The following is a 23,096-nucleotide window of genomic DNA, read 5'->3' as shown; positions in this document are numbered from 1 at the left end:
CATGTAGCTCATAGATACAATTCTTAAGAATATGATACTTCCTTTCCTCCCTCCATCCTTCTTTCTTTTTTAAACTTTTGCTGTAAGATATAGTTAATTTACTTTAAAATTACAGGCTTAATCCTCCACTAAATAAAGAGTGCAGAAAATATTTTTGGTCTGGGATATCCTTCCTGCAAATTACACCATATTGAGACAAATCTCTGCCTTCTCAACACATATGCTTAATTTTTCCAACTTTTGAAAAAAGTAATAAACCTCCCCTGAGACTTCTAGTTTACAACTAGAATCACAAGTTCCAATAAGCAGTTGTTGCCAGTCAGAACATCTTAGAGTAGGTCTTGGGCATCTGCATGTTGAAATGACTCCTCCAGAGGATTTTTTTTTTTGATGTGCATCTCTGTTTAAGAACCTCTGAAATACAGAAATAATGGCTTTTGGCTCCATTAGAAGGCAGCATGCCCAGACCTGCTACAGCCTCTACTCAATGTTGCTAAAACAGTTTCTCAATTCATGTCAATAGTGGGTTAGCCTGGAAAGAATGCAAATTGAGATCCATAATCTACTATGTATTATTTCATTCATTCTCCCTTCCTCACTGCTTCCTTCTCTCCTGCATATATATATATATATATATATATATATTATCAGCAGTCATGTGACCTGCTGCAGGGACATATGATATCAATGCAAAAGGACATTTTAAGCCTGCCATGTTCCTCATCATCCAATATGCCTGTGACAAATTACTTAACTTACAGAATAATACAAAGCATATGGTGATGAACACAGAGCAAAGTGTTTCTGGAAAGTCAACTAACAAATTTTTTAATAAATCGCCAGATTCTGCACTAAAAAATTTGAAGAGAATCACAGCAGGTTGTTAACCACATTGAGAACTGTTGCTATCTAAAGAAAAGAACAAGGAAGGGATAGATAAAATAAAAATTTTTAAAAAATCGGGGAAAGACATGTGAGGTGATGCTGGTGTGAGGTGAAGACAGATGATTCATTTTTCAGAAACTGCAGTAACTTCATGCTGATTTATGACGTAGTTTTCTCCTTGTATTTTGATGAACATCAATAAGCCTCTTTAATGTAAACTGAGAAATATTTTTTACTCACAACTGTCAGTCATAAGATTCTGGAGGCACACTTGAATCATAATCTCTGATTTCAAAAATATTAGCATTTCACTTATAGCTATTACTATCAACTTAGATTATCACCAATTTAATCATTCATATTCTAGTATAAGAGGGGAAATGAGATATTTCACGATAAGAAGGTAAATAATGAGATATTTCACTTTTAACTCCCTAACAAGACACAGGATACTTAATAAGTGACTACTTCGAAATTAGAGTATTTGTTAGGGCTGGCATTGTGGTGTGGTCCGTAAAGCCACTACTTGCGATGCTGGCATCCCATATGTGCGCCGATTTGTGTCCTAGCTGCTCCACTTCCAATCCAACTCCCTGCTAATGGCCTGGGAAAAGCAGCAGAAGAAGGCCACCCTGTTACCCACGTGGGAGACTTGGATGAAGCTCCTGGCTCCTGGTTTCAACCTGGCCCAGTGCTGGCCATGTGGCCATCTGGGGAATGAACCAGGGGGTGGAAGATTCTTTCTAACACTTTCAAAAATAAATACATTTTTAAAAAATAAATTAGAGCATCTGTTAATATGTAGGAAGCCTTGAATTAGTAGGAGTAAATTAGCAAGGGATAAGGATATTGTATTTCTTTAGTAAAGAGAGGCTTTTTGTCGTTAGTTATTTGACCTTAACCAAGTCATTTCCCCTCTCAGGGCTGAAGTTTTGCCATCTGTAAATAAAGGATAGACCTAGAATTTCAGGGAATCCTTACAGTTCTGTCCTGTAGAAGAGTTTGATTTTTCCTCAATGGCCTCAACTTTCTGGGTAGTGAATATTAAAATAAACTTTTTTTTTATTAAACTTTTATTTAATGAATATAAATTTCCAAAGTATAGCTTATGGGTTACAATGGCTTCCCCCCTCCCATAGCTTCCCTCCCGCCCGCAACCCTCCCCTTTCCCGCTCCCTTTCCCCTTCCATTCATGTAAAGATTCATTTTCAATTCTCTTTGTATACAGAAGATCAGTTTAGTATATATTAGGTAAAGATTTCAACATTTTGCCCATATAGCAACATCAAGTGAAAAAACTACCATTGGATTACTAATTATAGCATTAAATAGCAATGTACAGCACATTAAAGACAGAGATCCTACATAATTTTTTTTTCAAATTAATTAATTTTCTATGCCATTTCCATTTTAACACCAGGTTGTTTTTTTTTTTTCATTTCCAATTCTCTTTATATATAGAAGATCACTTCAGTATATAATTAGAAAAGACCTCATCAGTCTGTGCCCACACAGAAACGCAAAGTATAAAAATACTGTTTCAGTACCAGTCATAGCATCACTTAAACTTTTCATTAAAGAAAGGCAATCCTCTACCAATTGCCCCACTCTTGATGGTAGTAACATTTCTATACTGCTTTCCATACTGATAAAAGGAATTTGCATGTTCTTTCATGTAATAATAACATAATAGATTTTATTGTCTCCATTATGTTTGTGAAATTGAAGCTTAGAGATGTTAAGAAACTGACCCACTGATCATCACTCACTCCATGGAACTGCTAGCTGAATTCAGATCTGTGTGATGCCACAGGTCATGCTCTCACTGTGGCATGGCAGGGAATTGGAATGTCTTGATCATATAAGTATAGACACTGCATACTCCAAGCCTGTGTCAAGATAAGTCCGATAAACTGACTACTTAGAATACATTCCATGTGCCCAAACTGATACCTTACTGGCCAGGGTTCTCATCGAAGGGATTAGTCTTTTGAATAGTATGTGCCTACTGTCTAATTTTTTTGAGATAAGAGCTTCCTCTTTTGAAATTTTATAGCACAGTATCGAAAGCATGTCTAATTTATTTCTGTTCTTGTTGGTTCAAAAACCTATATGGTGCACCAGGCACTTTGCTGAAAGTTTTCATATAAAATTTACTCTCAAAAAAGCAGCTCTTAGTGAGAGAATTTAATTGTGTCCTTCTTAAATATTTACTATTCACAATAGATACTTCATAAGTGGCGAATTTATCACATAGCTTCTAATGTCCCCCATAAAACATACCCTGTAATTTGGCAGTGTCAATTGACTGAAAAGATAATTCTCTGATTCTCCCAGTCTTCAACAGAGAGGCTTTTTAAAACTTACCAGAGAAAAACAATCTTGCTAGTGGAAGTGGGAAAGTTATATACCGAGTCTCATCATAAACACTCATTAAGGGCTAGTTGGAATCACTTTCCAAATCCTCAGACAATATGATATAGAAAGCTGTTCCTTTTTAATTTAACAATTATCCTGTAGTTCTATGTAGCATAGTTAAAATGAAGCCTTGCAGGCCAGAGAGATCTGGTTTCAAACCTGGCTCAGTCATTTTGGGATAGTTATTTAACCCTGCTATCCTCACTTTCTCATACAAAAACCATCTCAAGGGATTGTTATGAGGATAGAATGAGTGAATGCCAATGAAGTATATAGAACAGTGGTTGGTATATGGTTAAGCATTTATTTTAAAGTATCTTTTATGGTTATTGGCTAGAATTCATGACTAATTTATTTTGTGTCCATACATTATAGTGCATAGCCTCCTCACTTTTTAACTAGGAAGTGCTTCTCCTGAAGCACTAAAAAAAAAAAAAAGTTGATGATGGTGGAAGATCCAGCAAGATCCCCTGAGAGCACTGGGAGATGTTGACACTGTTTCTGGCTCTATTTCTCTCTCCACTGGGACAGTAACCAAATCCAGAGAAGGCATAAATAGCAATGGCACATCAACTGGAGACCTCGAGTACATTACTGCCCTTTTTGAAACCTTTTATAGAGTCTACAGAAGCATTACCCCTTCGCAGATCGTCATTCATCCTTGATGGAGCATTATTTACAAAATGGAGAAAATAGTATATGCTCTGGGCCATGCTGACAGAATTAGGAGCAAGGTTATATGACAGTTGGATTTAAGTGGTGAAGCTTGGCAATCAGCCTCAGTTCCACACTACACCACTGACCAGCCAGGCCCTACACATCATCCTTCCTTATGGGAAACACCCCAATATCACAGCTAAAATGAGTGATTTAACTCACAGCTCACAGCAATGGACCACACGTGAGGCAGTGATAAATGACAAAATGGGCTTGCTGTGACCAATGTGTAGAATGAAGCCAGTGATAGCCTGGCCTGTCAAACAGGAGAACATAAGGTCTTTCACCAAACACCAGAACCAAGCCCTATCACTGATGGATATGGATTGCAACTACACTAGGTGTTTGGGTCCATAGAAGGTACAATTAAACTGCAGAATCAAGTCATTAGTTCAGAGTCCTTCTGCTTTTGTGGTAAGAAAACAAAACCCCACAGTGACCTGGATTCTCTTCGCCAGCCTAGGGGACTGAGCAGGCAAATGCTCCCCTTGGCATGTCAAAGAGAAAATTCTCCTTCTTTCCATGACCCAGGCCCTCAGTGAGGAGAGAATTACTCACCTGGACTCAGCGGCCCCTACAGCTGCCAGCAAAGCAGCTCTGCTATGGAGCTCTGCAAGCAGCACAAAACAACATTTGCCAGAAGAAGCAGGGAGGAGCAGCAGCTGTTCCAGGACCAGAAGACCACCCCCACCCCACCCTTTGGCAGCTTCTTAGAGAGGCTGGTCTGGCATTCTCTGCCACCAAACAGCAGGTGGGAGAACACAGTCTCTCCCTTATTTCTTAACACAGGGTTAAGGGGGTGGCAAATCTGTGACCTGGGTAAAGTTGCTTCTTCAGACTGTTGGCAGTTCCAGTACAAAACACACCCAGTTAAAATTGAATTTCCGGTAAACAAATGCTTTTTCTATAAGTGTATACTTCTGTGACACACTTTTACATAAAAACTTATTCTTTATCAAAATTCAAATTTAACTGGGCATCTTGTATTTTTATTTGCCAAACATGGTAATCCTAGTTCTAATGTTTCTCCTTCTAATGCTCTCCTCTTATTTTTCCATATTGTATCCCCCCCCCCCCCAATCTGATCATTGAAGCCTTGGAATGAATAGAAGATCAAATAAAGAAAATGACAGAATGTAGAATTTATCAACAAAATTCAATTCAGCACAATGATACTACAGGGGATATTAAAGAAGCAATGGATATTATGTAGTCCCTGCCACCACAGCCTTTTTAGAATGAAGTTTGATTTGAATCAAGTGAGAAGTTAATTGGATGTACATCTCATTCTGCATGTTTTAATGAAACTAGAGGGCAAGTTTAATCGTTAAAAACTCAGGTGGCTTTTCCTTTCATATAAACCTAAAGATACATCCTCAGGCACTAAATATGTTTCTATAATTCATATGAACAGAATAGTAGTTTTTCACCAACTGCATAATGACATATAATGGCAAGATACCTCACACCACCAATAGGACTCAAAATATATGAGCACATACCAAGGATTTAAGAGCAGGTTTCTATATAAACCAGCTGCTGTAGAGAGGCACAGCCATTGCCTATTTTGAAAAGTACCAATTCTGTTTTGTAGAGAGAAAGGAAAGCTGTACAAATCAGCCTCAATGGAATCAAGGGAATAGTTACTCTGCTGATTATTTATTTAAACAAATTATCTTGAATAAATTAACCAGCCATATTCTAATGGATTTCTATAAACCCTCTCTCAACCCACCTCACCTATCATTCATGGCACTGCCAGATCCAAAATGGTAAAGGAAATGGGGGCAGGTTTATCTGGAAAGTTCTGGCCTTATATCACAGCATCCCATTAGAAGGCCTCAGGGAGAGAGGTTGGCATTAAGTTATGCTTCTCTAATGTCCCTCCCTTGAGTCCAGGCATCCAGATCAGCCTGAGAAGTTCCTAAAAGCATTTTGGATGCAATGTAGAACATCCATTTTCCATTTTAGTAAGGATATATGTGCCAGATGCCAACAAACATTTTGGTAATTTCCATCAAATCAATTAATTGTGCCTGTATATTTGGGGCTTTGGAGGTGAGGGCTGCTGGTGGCAATCAAACCGATTTTCATATAGCATTGGCTGGGTAAACATAGATTCTGCTCTGTACAAATATCTCTACCATGTTCACATTTCTCTTAAACTATTTTGCACCTTTCTATTCACTTCTGTTACTTCTTCCCAGAGTAGAGCTGAAGGGAGGATATCACTACATTTTATTAAGTAAAATATGTTGTCCAACTATGAAAAGGCATAAATCAAGCATGTACATATGGTGACCAACTGTCCCAGATGGACGGAAGCTTTCCCAGGACATGGTACTAGGAAAGTACCTTGCAAACCAAGATGAGTTGGTTAATGTATGTGTATATATATATATATATATATATACACACATAAACACACATACATGCACACACAGAGTGCAGAATCTGAAAAATCCATAGTACTAAAGCTTTTCGAATTTAACTTGTGGGTCATTTAATTTTTTAAAAATTCACTAAAATGTAAGGTAGTTAAAAAACCCATTGCAGTGACTGGCAAGCATGGGTAGAAGCAAGGACATTTGTAGGTTCTTATTTATATGTGTTTTTCTTTCTAACGGTTGCCAGTCTTCCAAGTCAGGAAATATTTGCACATGTTCTAGACATCTTCCTGAAGGTATGAGGCTCTCCTGAAACCATCCTTATATTTGACCATGCCAACAACACTACAGCAAACTACAGAACCCTGAGAAAAAATATACTCTTTCAAGCTCCCTAAATGACTCATTCAGCAGAAAGTAATAAAAAAGTAAGGCTAATATTTCCATCCTTTGGAAATATTTATCTCTACACAGTGCCACTTTTTTAATAGTCAGAATAGAAAGTTACTTAGGTGGTATAATTTTGAAAGGCCAACCTGTCTCAAGCATTGGATTAACAGGGTGTCATTAGTCAATCCTTTCCATCAAGACACATCTGCAGAGAGCTGCTGCTAAAATATGTCATTTGGGAGGGAATCAGTTTTGCACATATCTTTTTTATTTCCACAGGAAACTGTGCCAAGCAGCCAAATGTATAAGGTATTATGCTAGTCCCAAAGAGGTTACAGAGGTGATTACGATGGATTTTTTTTTCTTTGGGACATCATGAATTTTTCTCACAAAATCAATTTGTAGAATGACGACACTGATAATAAAAGAACATGAGTGTGGGTAACAGAAAACATACTAAAAAGCCTACATGGAAATTTTTGCTTGTCATTTATGTCTGATGCCCTTGTGCCTAATACATGTAATGCTCTTGACTAGGTAATACAGTCGAATGCAAACCTCCAGGACCCTGCCCCTGAAGGTATGTGTGAACTAGTTTGAAAGACAAATGAATTCTTATTCTTGGGCATCTGAGCCAAGGCATGTATATGCTTTCCTACTGTCACCTTTCATTTTGTGACAAGGTGGGAGGAACTCAGCTGCCTGCAAATCTCTTGTAGAGGTTAATCATCAGGAAAGCTTCAAGCTGCAACTTCTGTTGAAACCTGCATCACCGTCGGATAGGAACAATACAGGGATAATTTTACTTCAACAGCATACCTAACGTTTGTGTCCTCATCGTCTCCATCCACCTGCTCAACTCTTTCTCTCCCTCCCTCTAACCTTCCAAGCTATAGCCACTTAGCCCCTACAAGCAATTTATTCCAGCTCAGACTCTAGGAGTTCTGTTCTTAGGCAGTGAACAAACAAGGACCCTTTTTTTTCTTTCTTATAAATCTTTTTTTTTTATAAATGTTTTTTTTTTGACAGGCAGAGTGGATAGTGAGAGAGAGAGAGAGACAGAGAGAAAGGTCTTCCTTTTTGCCGTTGGTTCACCCTCCAATGGCCGCTGCGGCCGGCGCATCGCGCTGATCCGAAGCCAGGAGCCAGGTGCCTCTCCTGGACTCCCATGCGGGTGCAGGGCCCAAGCACTTGGGCCATCCTCCACTGCCTTCCCGGGTCATAGCAGAGAGCTGTCAGGCACATGTTTTTAAAAGATTTATTTATTTGAAAGTTAGAGTTACACAGAGAGAGGAGAGGCAGAGAGAGTTCTTCCATTCACTGGTTCACTCCCCAGATGGCCACAACGGCCAGAGCTGCCCTATATGAAGCCAGGAGCCAGGAGCTTCCTCTGGGTTTTCCCATGTGGGTGCAGGGGCCCAAGGACTTGGGCCATCTTCTACTGCTTTCCCAGGCCATAACAGAGAGCTGGATCGAAAGTGGAGCAGCTGGGACTCGAATTGGCGCTCACATAGGATGCCAGCACTGCAGACAGTGGCTTTACCCTCTACGCCACAGTGCTGGCCCCGAGGGCCCTTTAAACTGTGTATCTTTTAATGTTTGCCCATGTTCCTAGAAATACATTAATTAAAAGATACACGGGGGAGTGGGGAGGCAGCACTATGGCATGGTGGGTAAAGCCGCCACCTTGCAGTGCCGGCATCCCATATGGGCGCTGGTTAGAGTCCTGGCTGTTCCACTTCTGATCTAGCTCTCTGTTATGGCCTGGGAAAGCAGTAGAAGATGGCCCAAGTCCTTGGGCCCCTGCACCCGCGTGAGAAACCTGGAAGAAGCTCCTGGCTCTTGACTTTGGATTGGCACAGCTCTAGCCATTACAGCCATCTGGGGAGTGAACCAGTGGATGGAAGACCTCTTTCTCTCTCTCTGCCTCTCTGTAACTCCTTCAAATAAACAAATAAATCTAAAAAAATATGCAGGGACCAGTGTGGCACAACAGGTTAAACTGCTACACGATGCCAGAACCCCATACAAGAGTGCAGGTTCAAGTTCTGGCTGCCCTACTTCCAATCCAGCTCCCTACTAATGCACCTGGGAAAGCAGTGGAAGATGGCACAAGTGGCCCGTCCCCTGCACCCACATGGGAGGCCTGGAAGTATTTAATGCCTCCTGACTTCTACCTGGCACAGCCCCGGCCATTGCTACCACTTGGGTAGTAAACCAGCAAGAGATGAAAGAGATATCTCTATCTCTCTCTGTCTCTCTCCATCTATCTCTTTCTGTCACTCTGCCTTTCAAATAAAATAAATATTTTTAAAAATTTTTTTGGTTTATTAAATTTAAAATCCCCATCAACCAGAAGCCAATCATCTGTAATGGAGGTAATAACTATCAAAGTTCCTTTAGCATCTTCCTTTCCTCTTGGGACTCCTTGTAGAAGCAGTAACTGAGGGAAAATGCCTCTGATCCTAGATATGGGTCCTGGCCCACTAGAGAGAGTGATGGAGTGACAGCATGCACTTCTCCACCATTCCAAGGTTTCCAGAGGGGTGAATAAGAAGTTACTCATGAGCTTGAGCTTTTAATATCCTGTAAAGCCTAATTGCTGGTCCCCATTCATTTCTGAAATTCTATTAAGTTACAGAAAAAGACTCTTAGACTAGATTTAGTGTCCATCATGAAGGAAACAAAAGCACTGGAGGCACATATCATTAATGATCTTCATCACTGATCTCAGCTCACCAGTTTCCTGTAAACTTAGGAACTTTGGCACTTGGGCCGATATTTTTTTCAAGTGGCTGACCTACTTGAATGATTTCTAAGTCTGTGTTGTACATATTGAACAAAATACAATATAGCAGGGTAAAGAGCACAGACCTCTGGATCAAGTTTTCATTTGCAACTTACTAGTTTTGTGAATTTGTTCAGTAACTCAAGCTCTTGAACCATCACTTTAGTAATTTGTGACCTAGGAGGATTGTGATAGCAAAGGTACATGTTCATGAGATGTAAATGATAAAATTAAAATTAAGCACTAGGCAGAATATAAACCATCAGTCAATGATACCCATTTTTAGGACACTGAAGTCACTATACCTGAAGTGGCTAATATTTGAATTTCCCTCTTTTCTCTCTCACCCAATTTCTGCACCAAATAATTGGATTTCATTTGTTTCTCAGAGTCAACAAATGCTGTCCTTCTCTAAGGACTCTTAGACTTGTCCTTTTTGATCATGGTGCTGTTTTTGTTGTGTTTTGTTTCTTTCTCTTCAGAGTTAATGATTTATACAAAATGTTACTGGCAGTGCTTAGAATATAATCAATCTTCTTTCCCCTCAGGGAACTCTCAACAGTCCAACCTTCTTTTCCTAGTCATAAAGGGACTCTGCCTTAAAAGAACAAACCTAAAAGACGCTTTCTTAATTTTGCAACATGAATTACACGTAAACCACTGCCACAGCATTATTTCTCAAGTGAAATGACACACGATTCATTTCTTGTCCCTGCCCCATCTTTCTCCATGCACTAGTAAGGGGAGGGATTTATTATAACCTGAAGTATAGCTAAACAGCAAACAATGAGACTACAACATAAGGAACTATTTACATATTTTGATATTCTTTGAGATTTTAATTTAATTTTGTGGACAGGCTTATTTGTAAGAGCCTGCCTTCAGAGTGGTCTCAGCAACATAAAATTCTAAGAGCAACATAAATTTCCTTTGACATCACCAGCCAGCTACAGTGGCCATTCATTTCTGAGTGCAGTTGTGGCATTACCCACAAAACTACCTTAAACAAAGATACATAAATATGATATAATGTTGGAAATCCCTAAAACCAAGTTATGACTCATTCTTATTTCAAAAGTAAGTACTGCTTAAATGCCATTTCCCAAAGTGTCTATTTAATGAAAAGTAGTGGGGACCTAGCTAACTAGTTTTTAGTGGTCAACTACTAGAGGATAAAGGAAAGCAGTAACTCTTGATACTTCAACCACTTTCACTGAATTTACTCAGAGAATCTGGCCATAATTACAGATGAGGACTTCTAAAAATGTGTGGGGAATGCATTAAAGGATAATGCATATCTTCTTTAAAATTTTTGAAATGCTCGTTCGAGTATGTGTATGTGTACACACATATAGGAGCAAATCAAAACTTACTTTTCAGGAGATTAGACACTGAGTACCTTAATATTTTTAATGCTGCCTCACGCACCTTCACCACTCTTTTAAAATGATCTATAAAAGGTTGTCCATATAATTTTTCCTAGAACTGATATATTAGGAAACAGCTTTAAGTACAGAAGCTAAGTATCAATTAGGCAATTTTGTATGTCTATTTTAAGTAACTGTACTGCTCTCTACATAGAGAGATTTACACATACATTTTGCTGTTTTTATAACTGGGATGCTTTTATCTGATTGACCAAAGCCACCATGCTATGAAGAGTTTATTAGTCTTGGCTTTGGTTTTTGTATTCAAATATTTAAATTTGACTTTTCAGTCCCTGGAACAATTTTAAAACAGTCAGCTGACTTAAGTATCTACAAAGAAGGTGAGCACGGTGGCACAGCAGATTAAGCCATGGCTTTGGGAAACCTCTATCCAACACTGGAGTTCAGGTCTTGGCTGCCATGGTTCTGATCCAGCTCCCTGCTAACACACCTGGGAAGGCAGTAGATGATGACCCAAGTACTTGAGTCCCTGCAACCCACATTGGGGACCCAGATGGAGCTCTAGGCTTCTGGCTTCTGCCTGGTCCAGCCCTGGCTGCTGCATGCATTTGGGGAGTGAACCAGTAGATGAAAATCTCTCTTTATCCTTCTCCCTCTCTCCCCGCTCTGCCTTTCATAAATAAGTAAATCTCTTTTTAAAAGTATCTATAGAAATAATAATTTTTGTGTTATCCAAAACCTACCATAGAATTTCAACTGTTTCCCCATATATATCTGTGAATTTATTAAGCAGAACATAGTTGTGAAAAAATTAATTATGTCTTTTTGGGAGTAGAAATCCTACACATGACTTTTACCTTCTCCCTTCTCTCCTTTCATACTACCAACTGCATCATCCTCCACCAAGATTTATTGGGAGACAGAAGTAAATTTTCGTATAACACAGAAAGAAAAAGACAAGCTGACAATTTGGAGACATGGGTTACATTCCACAGTTGGAGAGATGTCATGGCCAAGATAGAAATATTCCACTTTCTCCAAGGCCTGTAAGCCTCAGCACTTTCCACTAATTTGATCCCCTGAGTCTCAATTTATTTACCCTATGCTGGTTCTTTTCACTCTCATTCCAAATATTCGACCTGTGTTCTCTTACTGAGGAAAACTTGTTCCTGGAGTCTTCCTCATTAGAAGCTTCATTAGACTTTCTACATCCAGGAAAAAAAAAAAAAACCTACACCCACGTTTCCTCCTTTCTTTCACCTAATCTCACTCAGCTATACTGATCCTTCCTTTTATCTTACACTCCCTCCTTAAATGAAGATGTCACAATCATAGAGAAAATACCTCCTTCTTTATCTCTATTAAACGCAATCCATAAACATGACTAACCACCCCAATATTTTCTGATCATTCTAACTACAGCTTAGTACTTAACACAGTGTTTGGGACATAATGGTGCTTGGGACATTAAAGATTTTTTTATAATGTTTTACTACAGGAAACTTTAAACATTCAAAGCAATGTTTTTATTTAATGGATAAATGTAATGTTTCCTAAGCTAAAGCAGCTTTAGAATTATTTAAGAAAGACCAATCACTACCACTGAGGCACATGATCACAATGGGGCAGTGTCACAAAAGGAGATGGAACCTGGAGAAGGTTCTGGATTTGTGCACAACAAAGGCAGAAAACGGCCTAGTACAGTTATTGTCTCAATTCAGCTTCAGCTCCTACTTCAGAGACTTGCAACGTAAAATGAAATACACAGTGTTATGTGCTTTATGGGCACTCAAGCAATATTTGTTGGCTGACTTAATTGAGCTATATTTGCAAAATGGCAAGGATGTGAGGAAACTTTCCTACCTAAAAAGAAAGCATTCACAGTGCTAGACATTTGGTAGGCAAATAAACAGTATAATTTCAGCCTAAAAGGAAAAATACTCAAACCCCCCTCCAATAGGACTAGTGACTAGGCAACCCAAATGTCAGCAGCATGTTTCTGAAACTTAATTTCAAATATCATAAATTGTATGTCATCAGCTTTGAGGACAACATTTCTTTCCTTCCTTTCCATTCCCATTCCCAGCCTCAACCTCAAATTCCGAAAATGTAACTAATAAACCTGAATCTCACCTGTCTAGTGAGGTTTGCAAGTAAAATCAATGTGTCAAGAAGTGATTTTTAAAATCAAATTTAAGAGTGATGCATTGAGCAGTGTTTTGAAAAGAAATTTCCATATTAAACGGTGCACTTCAAAAGTGCTAACAATTCAGGAATTTGCTCGTGACTGTAATACCACACCTTCCTATACCTGAATTAATCTGCTGACTACGGAGGGGGCAGATGACTCCTCAAGTCTCTTTCAAGGACACATGTTTACTTACGCCTGAGGTGTGTTTTTAAGCTTCAGAAAATAAGAAATTAGGGGTTGCCCCTGCCTTCCACCAGAATTTAATTGCATTCCAACTAGGTATCAGGCATATGTGGTAATTAGTTTCTAGACCCAACTGTAGCGCTCTACGCTATTGCAGGTGATTTGTTCCTTTGTGTGAAATGGTTGCCTCGACGTTTCCCATTTCTTTCTTCTGTGCTTGTTATCTGCAAGTGGCAATGTGACAGCAGGTGCTAGATGTTATAACCTCCTGAAGGTCAAAGAAAACTTGTTCATTCTGAAAATCCAGTTCTTTATTTAACTCAGTAGTATCATGCTTAATGAAATGGTATTAAATAAAAATAACAAATAATGAAGCATCCATGCCTTCTCAATATGCTTACTACTCAGTTTTACCTTGGCCACTGGGTATCTTGGTAGTTACTGAGCTAATACCAAGTCTTGCTGTCCAATGGTAAAGCAGTGGGAAAAAACATACTGAAAGTGATTTTATTTGTGAAAACTGGAACTACTCCAACTTATAGCCAATAAGCAAGTACTACTGTGTAAGGTGGTGAAAGGACTCTGGGATTATTATGATGCTGCTGATGACCCTAAGAATGTAAGAGTACGAATAGCTTCCATTTTACTGACATCCAGACACTGTGCTAGGTGCATCACGGCAGAGCCAGAAGAAAGCCTGGGGATTATTTAGTCTAATACATTTATTTTTCACTTGAAGAAATGGGCCCAGAAAAATCAGGCAACATGTTTAGTGCCAGTTAATGGGAGAGCTAAGGTACCAATGCCCATGGTGCCATCCTAAAGGGACATGGTCTCTTTCTTAATATTTCATGAAAAAATTGTTGTCTCTTGGGGAAATTTTTTAATAGTATCCTCAAAAAATGAGTTCCAATCTATTTTCTTTTTGCTAAATGTCCTCACATGGCCAAATACTCAATATTCCTCCAATCCAAATGGTGACCCACAAGCTATAAGACTGGCAACTAAAGGTGAAAAGGAAAAGAGGAAACTATGTTTTTTAACCCAACTCAGTAAAAAAGAGAAAGAATGGTGTGCTTCTTATAAAAGAGAGTGAGAGAAATAAAACCCACAGTTTGAAATCAGGTTTGCACTGGCAGGAGGTGGGAGAGTGTGGAACTATAGGAATCTAATTAGAAGAAAAAGAAGGAAGGGAAAAGGGTTACAATGTGGAGCGTGTGATTCAGCCTTCATTTCAATGTGCACAGACCTCAGTAGACAGTTGGAAACTTGCCAGGGAAAGAGGCCTTGGAAACAAGCTGGAAGACATTGGAGAGACTTTAACCAAAACAAACACCAGCAGGGGATGTGGTTGGCAGCACTGAAAAAGCAAAGGACTCTCTGAGTCACTCTAACATTAATTTTGAATGGTATCATGCCTCCATTTTGTTGTATAGGTTACTTAACACAGCATTTTTGTGTGCCCAATATAAAAACATTATACACACTCATATATAACATATATATGTAAAATATAACCACATACATATTTTCTTTACTGAAATAATATAACATTATAGGCATTAGAAAATATAGAAGAAAATAGACTAGGAAAAAAACACTAACATCTCATTATTGTAGCCAAGTAATTATTTTCAAGCTATGTTTTATCATAGTTGTAATCAGGATGCATGTATAATAAGTGATACTTAACATTTTAGGTAGGCATGGTTCTCTGCAGCTAGATAACTTCATAAGTACTGATTTACAGAACAATGATATATTGAGCGGATATAAGGTTAATTTTCATCATACTTTTTTACTATTTATAGTGTGGCTGAGTTTTTATTTTTAAAAATGGCACAATGATAGCAATAACTGCCTTTTAACAGGTATCTATAATATGCCAAGCATTTTGTATATGTATATGTATATGTATACATAGTTTAAATTTTATTAAATCTCACAAGTGAGGTCTTACTAACTCCATCTTAGAAATAAGAAATTGATACTCAGAGGTTAAGTGAGTTGCTCAAGGTCATAACTAATGGCCAAATATGCACTGTATCAGGTCTGCCTGATTCAAAGCCGGCCCTCTTTTCACCACAATATAATACTGTTCTTGCAATGGATATCTGTATGCTTGTTCAATACCTGGGGCATTTATCTTTGATTTCCAGAAGTGGAATTATTGATATAATGAACATTTGAATAGAATATTTATATATTCCTGATCATTTTCCATGAAGATGTTATCAGTGCACACTATCACCATCCCATACCTTTTTAGAGAAAGAAATAAATTTGAGGTAAAAAAAAAAGTCAAGCCAATGAGTAACAGAAGGAAATCTTTGGGGTATAAAGCATATACCTTCTTTAACACAGATATTTGTACTGTAAAGATCTGATGGTAAAGAGTTTTTCTATCTCTGGATCTAAATAATGGCACATAAAATTATTAGGAATTATGAATGTGAATAGGGGACCTGGCATATAGTAGATACTTCATGAAGAATCAGTTCAAAGGAATTGACATGGGCTTCTCACTTCTGATAAAGATATGAAAGCCACTTCCAACCTAACAAGAAGAAAAGCTGAATAATCTACAAAAGTAAAAAAAAACAACAAAGTTTATCTCCAGTATACAGATGAAGACCTACTGCAGCTGGAGAAAGGTTAAAATACAGATGGAAAAAAAGTCTTCTACTTCCAGGGGAAGGGAAAGAACTAGCTGTGGGCCTTAAGAAAGTGCCACTCTCATAACCAGGAGACACGGGATATAAGACAAAGGCTGAATCAGATAGAGAGAACTCTTCCTTGCCCCACACACCAAGCTAATAAGCACTCAGTAGGAAGCAATAGCAGTAAGCCTTCAGGGGAGGGCAAAAACATGGAGAGAGAACATCTCGGAGGCACAGATACATAGGGTTAAAGCTAAGGGTAGAGAGGGAATATGGAGAAAATAAAACCTCCAGAAAACCAGTCCCCATGTAAGCACAGGGTAAGAAAGGAATCTGAAGTTGGTAGCGAACTGAGAATAACCATAGCAATAACCCACACATAGCTTGTTTCCTTATTAGACTGACTCAATCTTCCACATTTATAACATTGCTGATTAAGTGTGCCCATTTCAAGGCATAAATGATTTACTTCACTCTACTCTTCTGTATATGCTGGCATTCCAAAAATATTTTGAGACACATTTCAAAAGCAAGAAGGAAAAGCCCACTCTCAAGAGACAAAGCAATCAACATAACTAGCCCTGGAGATGACTTAGATGTTGAGACTATCAGACAATTCAACATAAGTGTGATGAATATGTGAAAGGCTTTAGTGAAAATATGAAAAATATGCATGAACAAATGAGAGGTTTCAGCAAAGATATGAACCATAAAAATGTCAAATGGAAATACAAGCAATGAAAAACAGGAACTGAGTTGAAGAATGCCTTTGACAATCTTATCAGTAGACTTGAAACAGCTGAGAAATGAATCATTGAAAGTAAAGATGTGGAAAAAGTTTTCCATACTGAAATGCAAAAAGGTGTGCGCACGCACACACACACACACACACAGGGAGGGTGTTGTAGCATAAAAATAAGCCCCTACTTAGGATGCCAATATCCCATATTGAGGTGCCTAGAGTCAAGTCCCACTTCTGCTTCCAATCCAGCTTCCTGCTAATGTACATCTTGGGAGATAGAAGGTGATGGCTCAAGTAATTGAGTCCATGGGGCTGGCGTTGTGGTGCAGGCAGTTAAGCCATTAGTTTGCAAAGTTGACATGCCATATCAGAGTGCTGGTTTGAGTCCCAGCCACTCAGGCTTTCAATCCAGTTCACCACTAATATGCCTGGAAAAACAAGAGAAGATGGCCCAAGTACTTGGGCTCATGCCACCCACGTGTCTGATCCAGGTGGTGTTCCAGCCTTCTGACTTCGGTGGACTAGCTCCAACCATTGAAGGCATTTGGGGAGTGTGAACTAGAGGATGGATGATCTCTTTCTCTCCCTCCCTCCCTCCCTCCCTCCCTCCCTCCCTCCCTCTCTCTGTGTATGTGTATGTCTCTGTCTTTCAAATAAATAAACTTTAAAATACACAAAAAACACTAGACATTTCATATTTAAACTGTGGAAAAATATGCAAAGAGAAATAATTAAAGACAATCACAAGGAATATAAAAAATGCAAAAGCAAGAATTACGGGATACTTTCAGAAACTATGGAAGTCAAAAGACAGGACACTTTAAATTGTTGAAAGGAAAAATAAACTTTCAGCTCAGAATTTTAGAGACAGTATACTTATCTTTCAATAATGAAAGAGAAATAAAATTTTTCACACAAAGGCAGAGGCTTCAGAAGCAGAAAGGTTAGAGAAAGTTCTTTAGGTTTAAGTTCATCATACCAGATAGAAACTTGAATCTACACAGAGAAAGAGTTCCTGGCAATGGCTAACAAGAAAGGTAAATATGAAGGACTTTTTCTTATTTTTAATTGTTCTAAAATATAACTGACCATGGATTTAAGAAATGGTAATAGTATAGAGGAGACAGTGAGTAGATTGCATGCAATGTAGTAGTCTTATATGTTTATATCACATATAAAAGCAATATGTATGACAACCATAACTATAGTACTCCAGTTGGGACACCATACTGTGAAGTGAAAGAATAGTCTTTGAAGGTAAATTGTGATTAACTTAAGATGTATTGAGGGGCCGGTGCTGTGGCACAGCAGGTTAAAGCCTTGGCCTGAAGCACCGGCATCCCATATGGGCACTGGTTCTATCTAGTCCCTGCTGCTCCTCTTCCAATCCAGCTCTCTGCTATGGCTCCTGGCTTCGGATCGCCACAGCTCCAGCCATTGTGGCCATGTGGGGAGTGAACCATTGGATGAAAGACCTCTCTCTGTCTCTACCTCTCTCTGTAACTCTCTTTCAAATAAATAAAATAAATTTAAAAAAAGATGTATTGACTATCTTTATTGTGGTGGTAGTTACATGACTATATGCATTTGTCCAAACTCAGAAAAGTATACATTTAGGACTTAACTTCACTTAATTTTACTGAATATAGTATATATAAAATACATATATATGTGTTTTAAGAAAAGTAAATCTCATGCACACTTACCTGTTTCCTATGTAAATTCTTTTTTCTTCTTATGGCATCCCCCTTCCGATGAACGATGGCAAGAAACCTTCTCTCTAATCTTACCTTACGTGACTCTGAGGTTTTTATTTATAACATGTGGTAGAGAAGGCACTATACCTTTGAATCAGAAGAAGTATACAAACACACACACACACACACACACACACCTCGGGAATTCAAATGTGTACAGAGCCATGAAGATTGTAAATGTGCCATAAAGAAGAGGAATATCTTCTATGTGTAAGGTATATGTATCTGCATACAACATGGTAAAACTGACCTAGATCGCATAAATGTTAACTAATCATTTGGTACATGATACAATTGAGACAGTACAAACAATATACTTGCTTGTGAGTGATCTATAGCTTACTGATTCTGTTAATAGATAAGGTCAAAATAGTTTGAGAAAAAAATAAACTCTTGTTGTTGTTCCCTATACTCACTAATGTTCTCACTGATTTTAGGATATGTTCACATGGTATTTCTACTACTCAAGTTCTATGCTATAGATGCTTTTGTATCAAGTTTAAAAAGCATCCCCCACTCCACTTGTGAATTAGAAAAGAAGCCCCAGAGACAGAAGGCTTAGCAAGCAGATGGAGCCCTTATTTGAATTTAAAAGAAGTCCCTTCCGAAAAGCTTACACCAGGACACTTTTACAGGACCTATGTGTAGAGGATCTGTGATGAGTCTGCAATAGGAATCAGCCTAAGGAAAGTAGCTGGGATTTTAGGGACAGGCCTGGGAAAGAGGAATGCTGCGTATTTACAGAACCTTATATAGTGTATAAGACTGAATAAAAATGTCAACTCCCTATATTAGAGAGTGCAGAAAGGGTACCTGATCAAGGTGATAGGGCTAATCAAGCACCCCAACTCCAAGCCAGCCCTTCACACTGCCCCTGTTTCTACCTAGAATTCACTAATGTCATCCTCTACACTACAATTTTGCTTATTTACTGCATATTTAACTTCTTAGTATCAATTCAACTGTCACTTTCCAGGGAGTGGGAGATTCACTCTGATTATTCAATCTAAATTAAGCCCCCAGTTCTATGTTTTATATCACTTAATGTTTTCTTTCAGATTGTACATTACAATTGTGACTATAAGTTATTTGTGTGCTTACTTAGGTAATATAGGGGGTTCCCACAGCTCCCCTCCCACAAACACACTTACACATTTCTAGGCTATAAGCCCCAGAAGAACAAGAACCTGGTCTGTTTTGTTCATCATTTTATTCTCAAAGATCTCAGTGTCTAGTACATAAGATACTTGGTACCTAATATGTAATCAATCATTCAATAGCTACAGACTTTTCTTGTTGGAATCATCAGCAAACTTTATCACATGCTTGTACATACTCATGTACACAGTGTAAGACAGAATGTTATGAAAACTTTCCTTTTTATAGCATTCAGTTTAAAGGTGAATGCAAGTAGTAAGAATGACATGGATATATAATATAAAACAAGTGATCTTTTTATTTGGCTGTGTCTTTTTTGAATTAGTGCCCTTTTCTATTGGCAATTTATTAGTTTTCTGCTAATAATCTTTAGATATGTGTTGATTGGTTCACTATAGATTCATTAATCCATTATTTATGCAATAATAAACAATAATTTTACATGTTGTTTAAATACCTTAATTTGATCACTTTCTCAAAGTGAAACACTGTGCTCTGGCATTATTTTAGTTGCAATGTGAATGTGTGACTTAAAATTATTATTGTTGTTTTAAAAAAATGAGGAATGAATAAATAATATAACTCCACTTACCAAATAGATCCTGCCATAAGTACCAAGGCCAATGGTTTTATCTAGTGAGAATATTCCAGTTGGATCCTGCAAAAAAGTAGAAAAAGACCGTCCATCTTCCTGGGGAAATTCTAATCTACCTTGTTGTCTTATAGAGGAAGAACCTAAATGTCATTTACCAAAAGACCTGACATGTCAGGATCTCCCTGGTCTCAGTGTAGCCACTTATTAAAAATAAACAATGGCATGGCCATTAAGCAGTTGTGTAATTAATTACCATAAAACTGGAAAATGCATTCAGTGAAGGAAAACAAGGCATGATCAGGATGAAATTAAAAAATAATTAGAATACAGATAACATAATTTATTCATCAAATAAATAATCAAAGTATTCTTTTAATATTCACTTTTTGAATGCTAACCAGAAAGGCAGAAGTTCAACATACAGCAATGACGACTGGATACAAAGTCTAGATGACTTACTTGTATTTACTATAGCAACTCTGAAGAAAAAAACGCAATCTCTAAATATGAATAACAAAGCAAGATCACAGCATCAAAAAAGCTTCATTTTTAAAAAGTTAGTCTTTACATCAAATGAGTACCTTTTCATGGTACAAACTGATGTGTTCTGTCACGTAAGCCTAAACATGGCATCACAGGAAACAAAATACATGTTTAAAGATAGTCTATATTCATTCTCAAGCAGCTATTATTCCCTTAAATACGGGCAACCTTTTCTTGTTCACCACAAGCATGGTTTCTTGAATTTTATCACTGCTTGAACCTTTAATCTGACAGTATATTTTTCTATTTTAGAAAAGGAAAACTTTTATGAGGTATGAATAGATGCCAATTCATACACAAAATGGTAAAAGCATTGGCAAATTCTTGGAAATTTATATGCCTTAGAGAAAGCATATTTATATACATAAATGTTGTTTAACCCTGTTTGATAATACTTTTATCATTTTGATAAATGCAAGCTAATCAGAAAATAAAACTATTAAGTGTATGCCACATAGATGAATTAAAGTATAGATTCCTTAAAATTGGTGTGATATTTGTGTAATCCAGCAAAACTACCACGGGAAAAGGACATAGCTCCAGGATTGTGTTGGCCACCAAGTAATCAATTGAACAACAGTAAAACAATTTTAGCTTTAGCCATAACTCTGCCATTAATTAACCATATAACTCTGGGGAACTTATTTACTCTCTCTGGGATTCAGTTTCACATATATAAAATGAAGGTGTTGTCTTAGGTGATTTCCCAGCTCTCTAATTCTATGGGAAAAATTTAATTGTATCATTCTGAAACACAGATTTTTTTTCCCCTGGATTAATATAACCTTTGTTAAACAATGAAGCAGCCAAGCAGTCTACTTTTCCAAATGATCATTCAAGTTCATGTCAAAATAGACCAGATTATCAATAAAAGCAAACAATTTAGGGAATATATCCCCAATGAAAATGTAAAAGCTATTTAAAATAATTTTTAGGATTTACAAACTAAAACTTGGTTATAGAAGTACTCTTGATATTATGATTGTTATGATTAAAAGATATATGCAGAAAAGTTGGCCCATCAAGGAGTTACTAAGGACCAACTTGACGACTTTATCAGGTTAGCATATTTCTTTGAAGGATATCGCTGAAGGATTTATTTTAGATATTAATTCTGGAGAAACAGGCTCTGGCCATCTATCAAAAAAACCAAACATGTTAGTTAATTTCTAATAGTAAGTTATTTTTTGTTATAGCTAAGGCCTGCATTTTAGCTGAAAAAAAAACCCATATGATAGAGGATTACTTTATTATATATATGATTTATTTTTAATCTTAAAGCACAATAGTCGTAAATGTCTTTAATTCTTTTCCTAGTCCTCATTAACACAAATATCTTACTCAGATTTGATTTCAAGTATCTAATTAATCAAAAGAGACACAAAGGAAAGGTACTGAGATAATAAAATGCCTTGATGGGAGTTAGTAGATTCATGTTGTCAGGGAACTTTTTCCAGTTCATAAATGGATAAACTATCTTAATTATTCTCATGCACACATATAATAAAATACTTTTTAATTTTCTTTGTTCGAACAGGCAGTTCAACTTGGTATTCATGTATTATAATATTGCATTGATTTCATCAGTTTTATGTAGTATTTTTTGTTTCACACGTCCCTGCTGGTATCTCTTAAGACTAAACGGCTGTCAAAGTGGGAAAAAAAGGGAAGTAAAAATACTTATTACCAGGCTAGCCGTACCCCATTTCTCATATTTTCCACATGTAATGACAGCCAGTTTATTGTGTGATCTTAAGGAAGGAAGCATTGAAAAGGAATAACCTCCCTTTGGTTCCTATGAAATGAAAGGTCCACATCACCAGGGTTCCCATAATTACTTGATCCTCTTCTCTGCCCTGCCACCCTGAGATGCGAAATGCACAAGAGGAAAAACGTCCGTATGCATGACTGACAGATCAACCTGTAGATTATTTGGGGGTCTTGTATGATTTGATGTCCCATTTGGATGAATAAAATGGTCACCAAAGGAGAAACTCTCATTGGTAAACATTTTCTCAAAAGAATAAGAATCTAAGTCTTAAAATATTTTTGAGCCATAAACTGTCAAGACACTTTATATTTTTATTATCCTTCCACATATCAAAATTATCTACTGTAGTGCAAAAGTCTAAAACCCCAACTTTTGAATTGTTTCTATCTTCTGAATTCTAGAAGGTGGGGAAAGAATGAACCCCTTAATGGCTGATTTTAATAAGGGACAGGGTGGAGAGGTAATAGGAAGTAAAAGAACCACTAGAAGGCACTGTTTACTGGTCAAGGGAGAGACTTTCAAA

At 37.6% G+C, this 23,096-nt stretch overlaps 1 protein-coding gene across 4 annotated transcripts in view; it reads right to left on the bottom strand.

Annotated features, from left to right (window-relative positions):
• The window catches only part of NRK (Nik related kinase), a 147,292-nt gene that overhangs the window by 119,553 nt on the left and 4,643 nt on the right, over positions 1-23,096 (bottom strand). For all 4 annotated transcript variants that reach the window (XM_062183922.1, XM_062183919.1, XM_062183920.1 and 1 more), the window contains exon 2: positions 20,257-20,322. In XM_062183922.1, the coding sequence (XP_062039906.1) occupies positions 20,257-20,322 (66 nt within the window). The remainder of the gene's footprint in view (positions 1-20,256; positions 20,323-23,096) is intronic.

This window comes from Lepus europaeus, chromosome X (assembly GCF_033115175.1).
Source record: "Lepus europaeus isolate LE1 chromosome X, mLepTim1.pri, whole genome shotgun sequence".
NCBI classification, from domain to species: domain Eukaryota; kingdom Metazoa; phylum Chordata; class Mammalia; order Lagomorpha; family Leporidae; genus Lepus; species Lepus europaeus.
The sequence above is the reverse complement of the archived record's forward strand: the minus strand, read 5'-3'. Positions and strand labels throughout refer to the sequence as shown.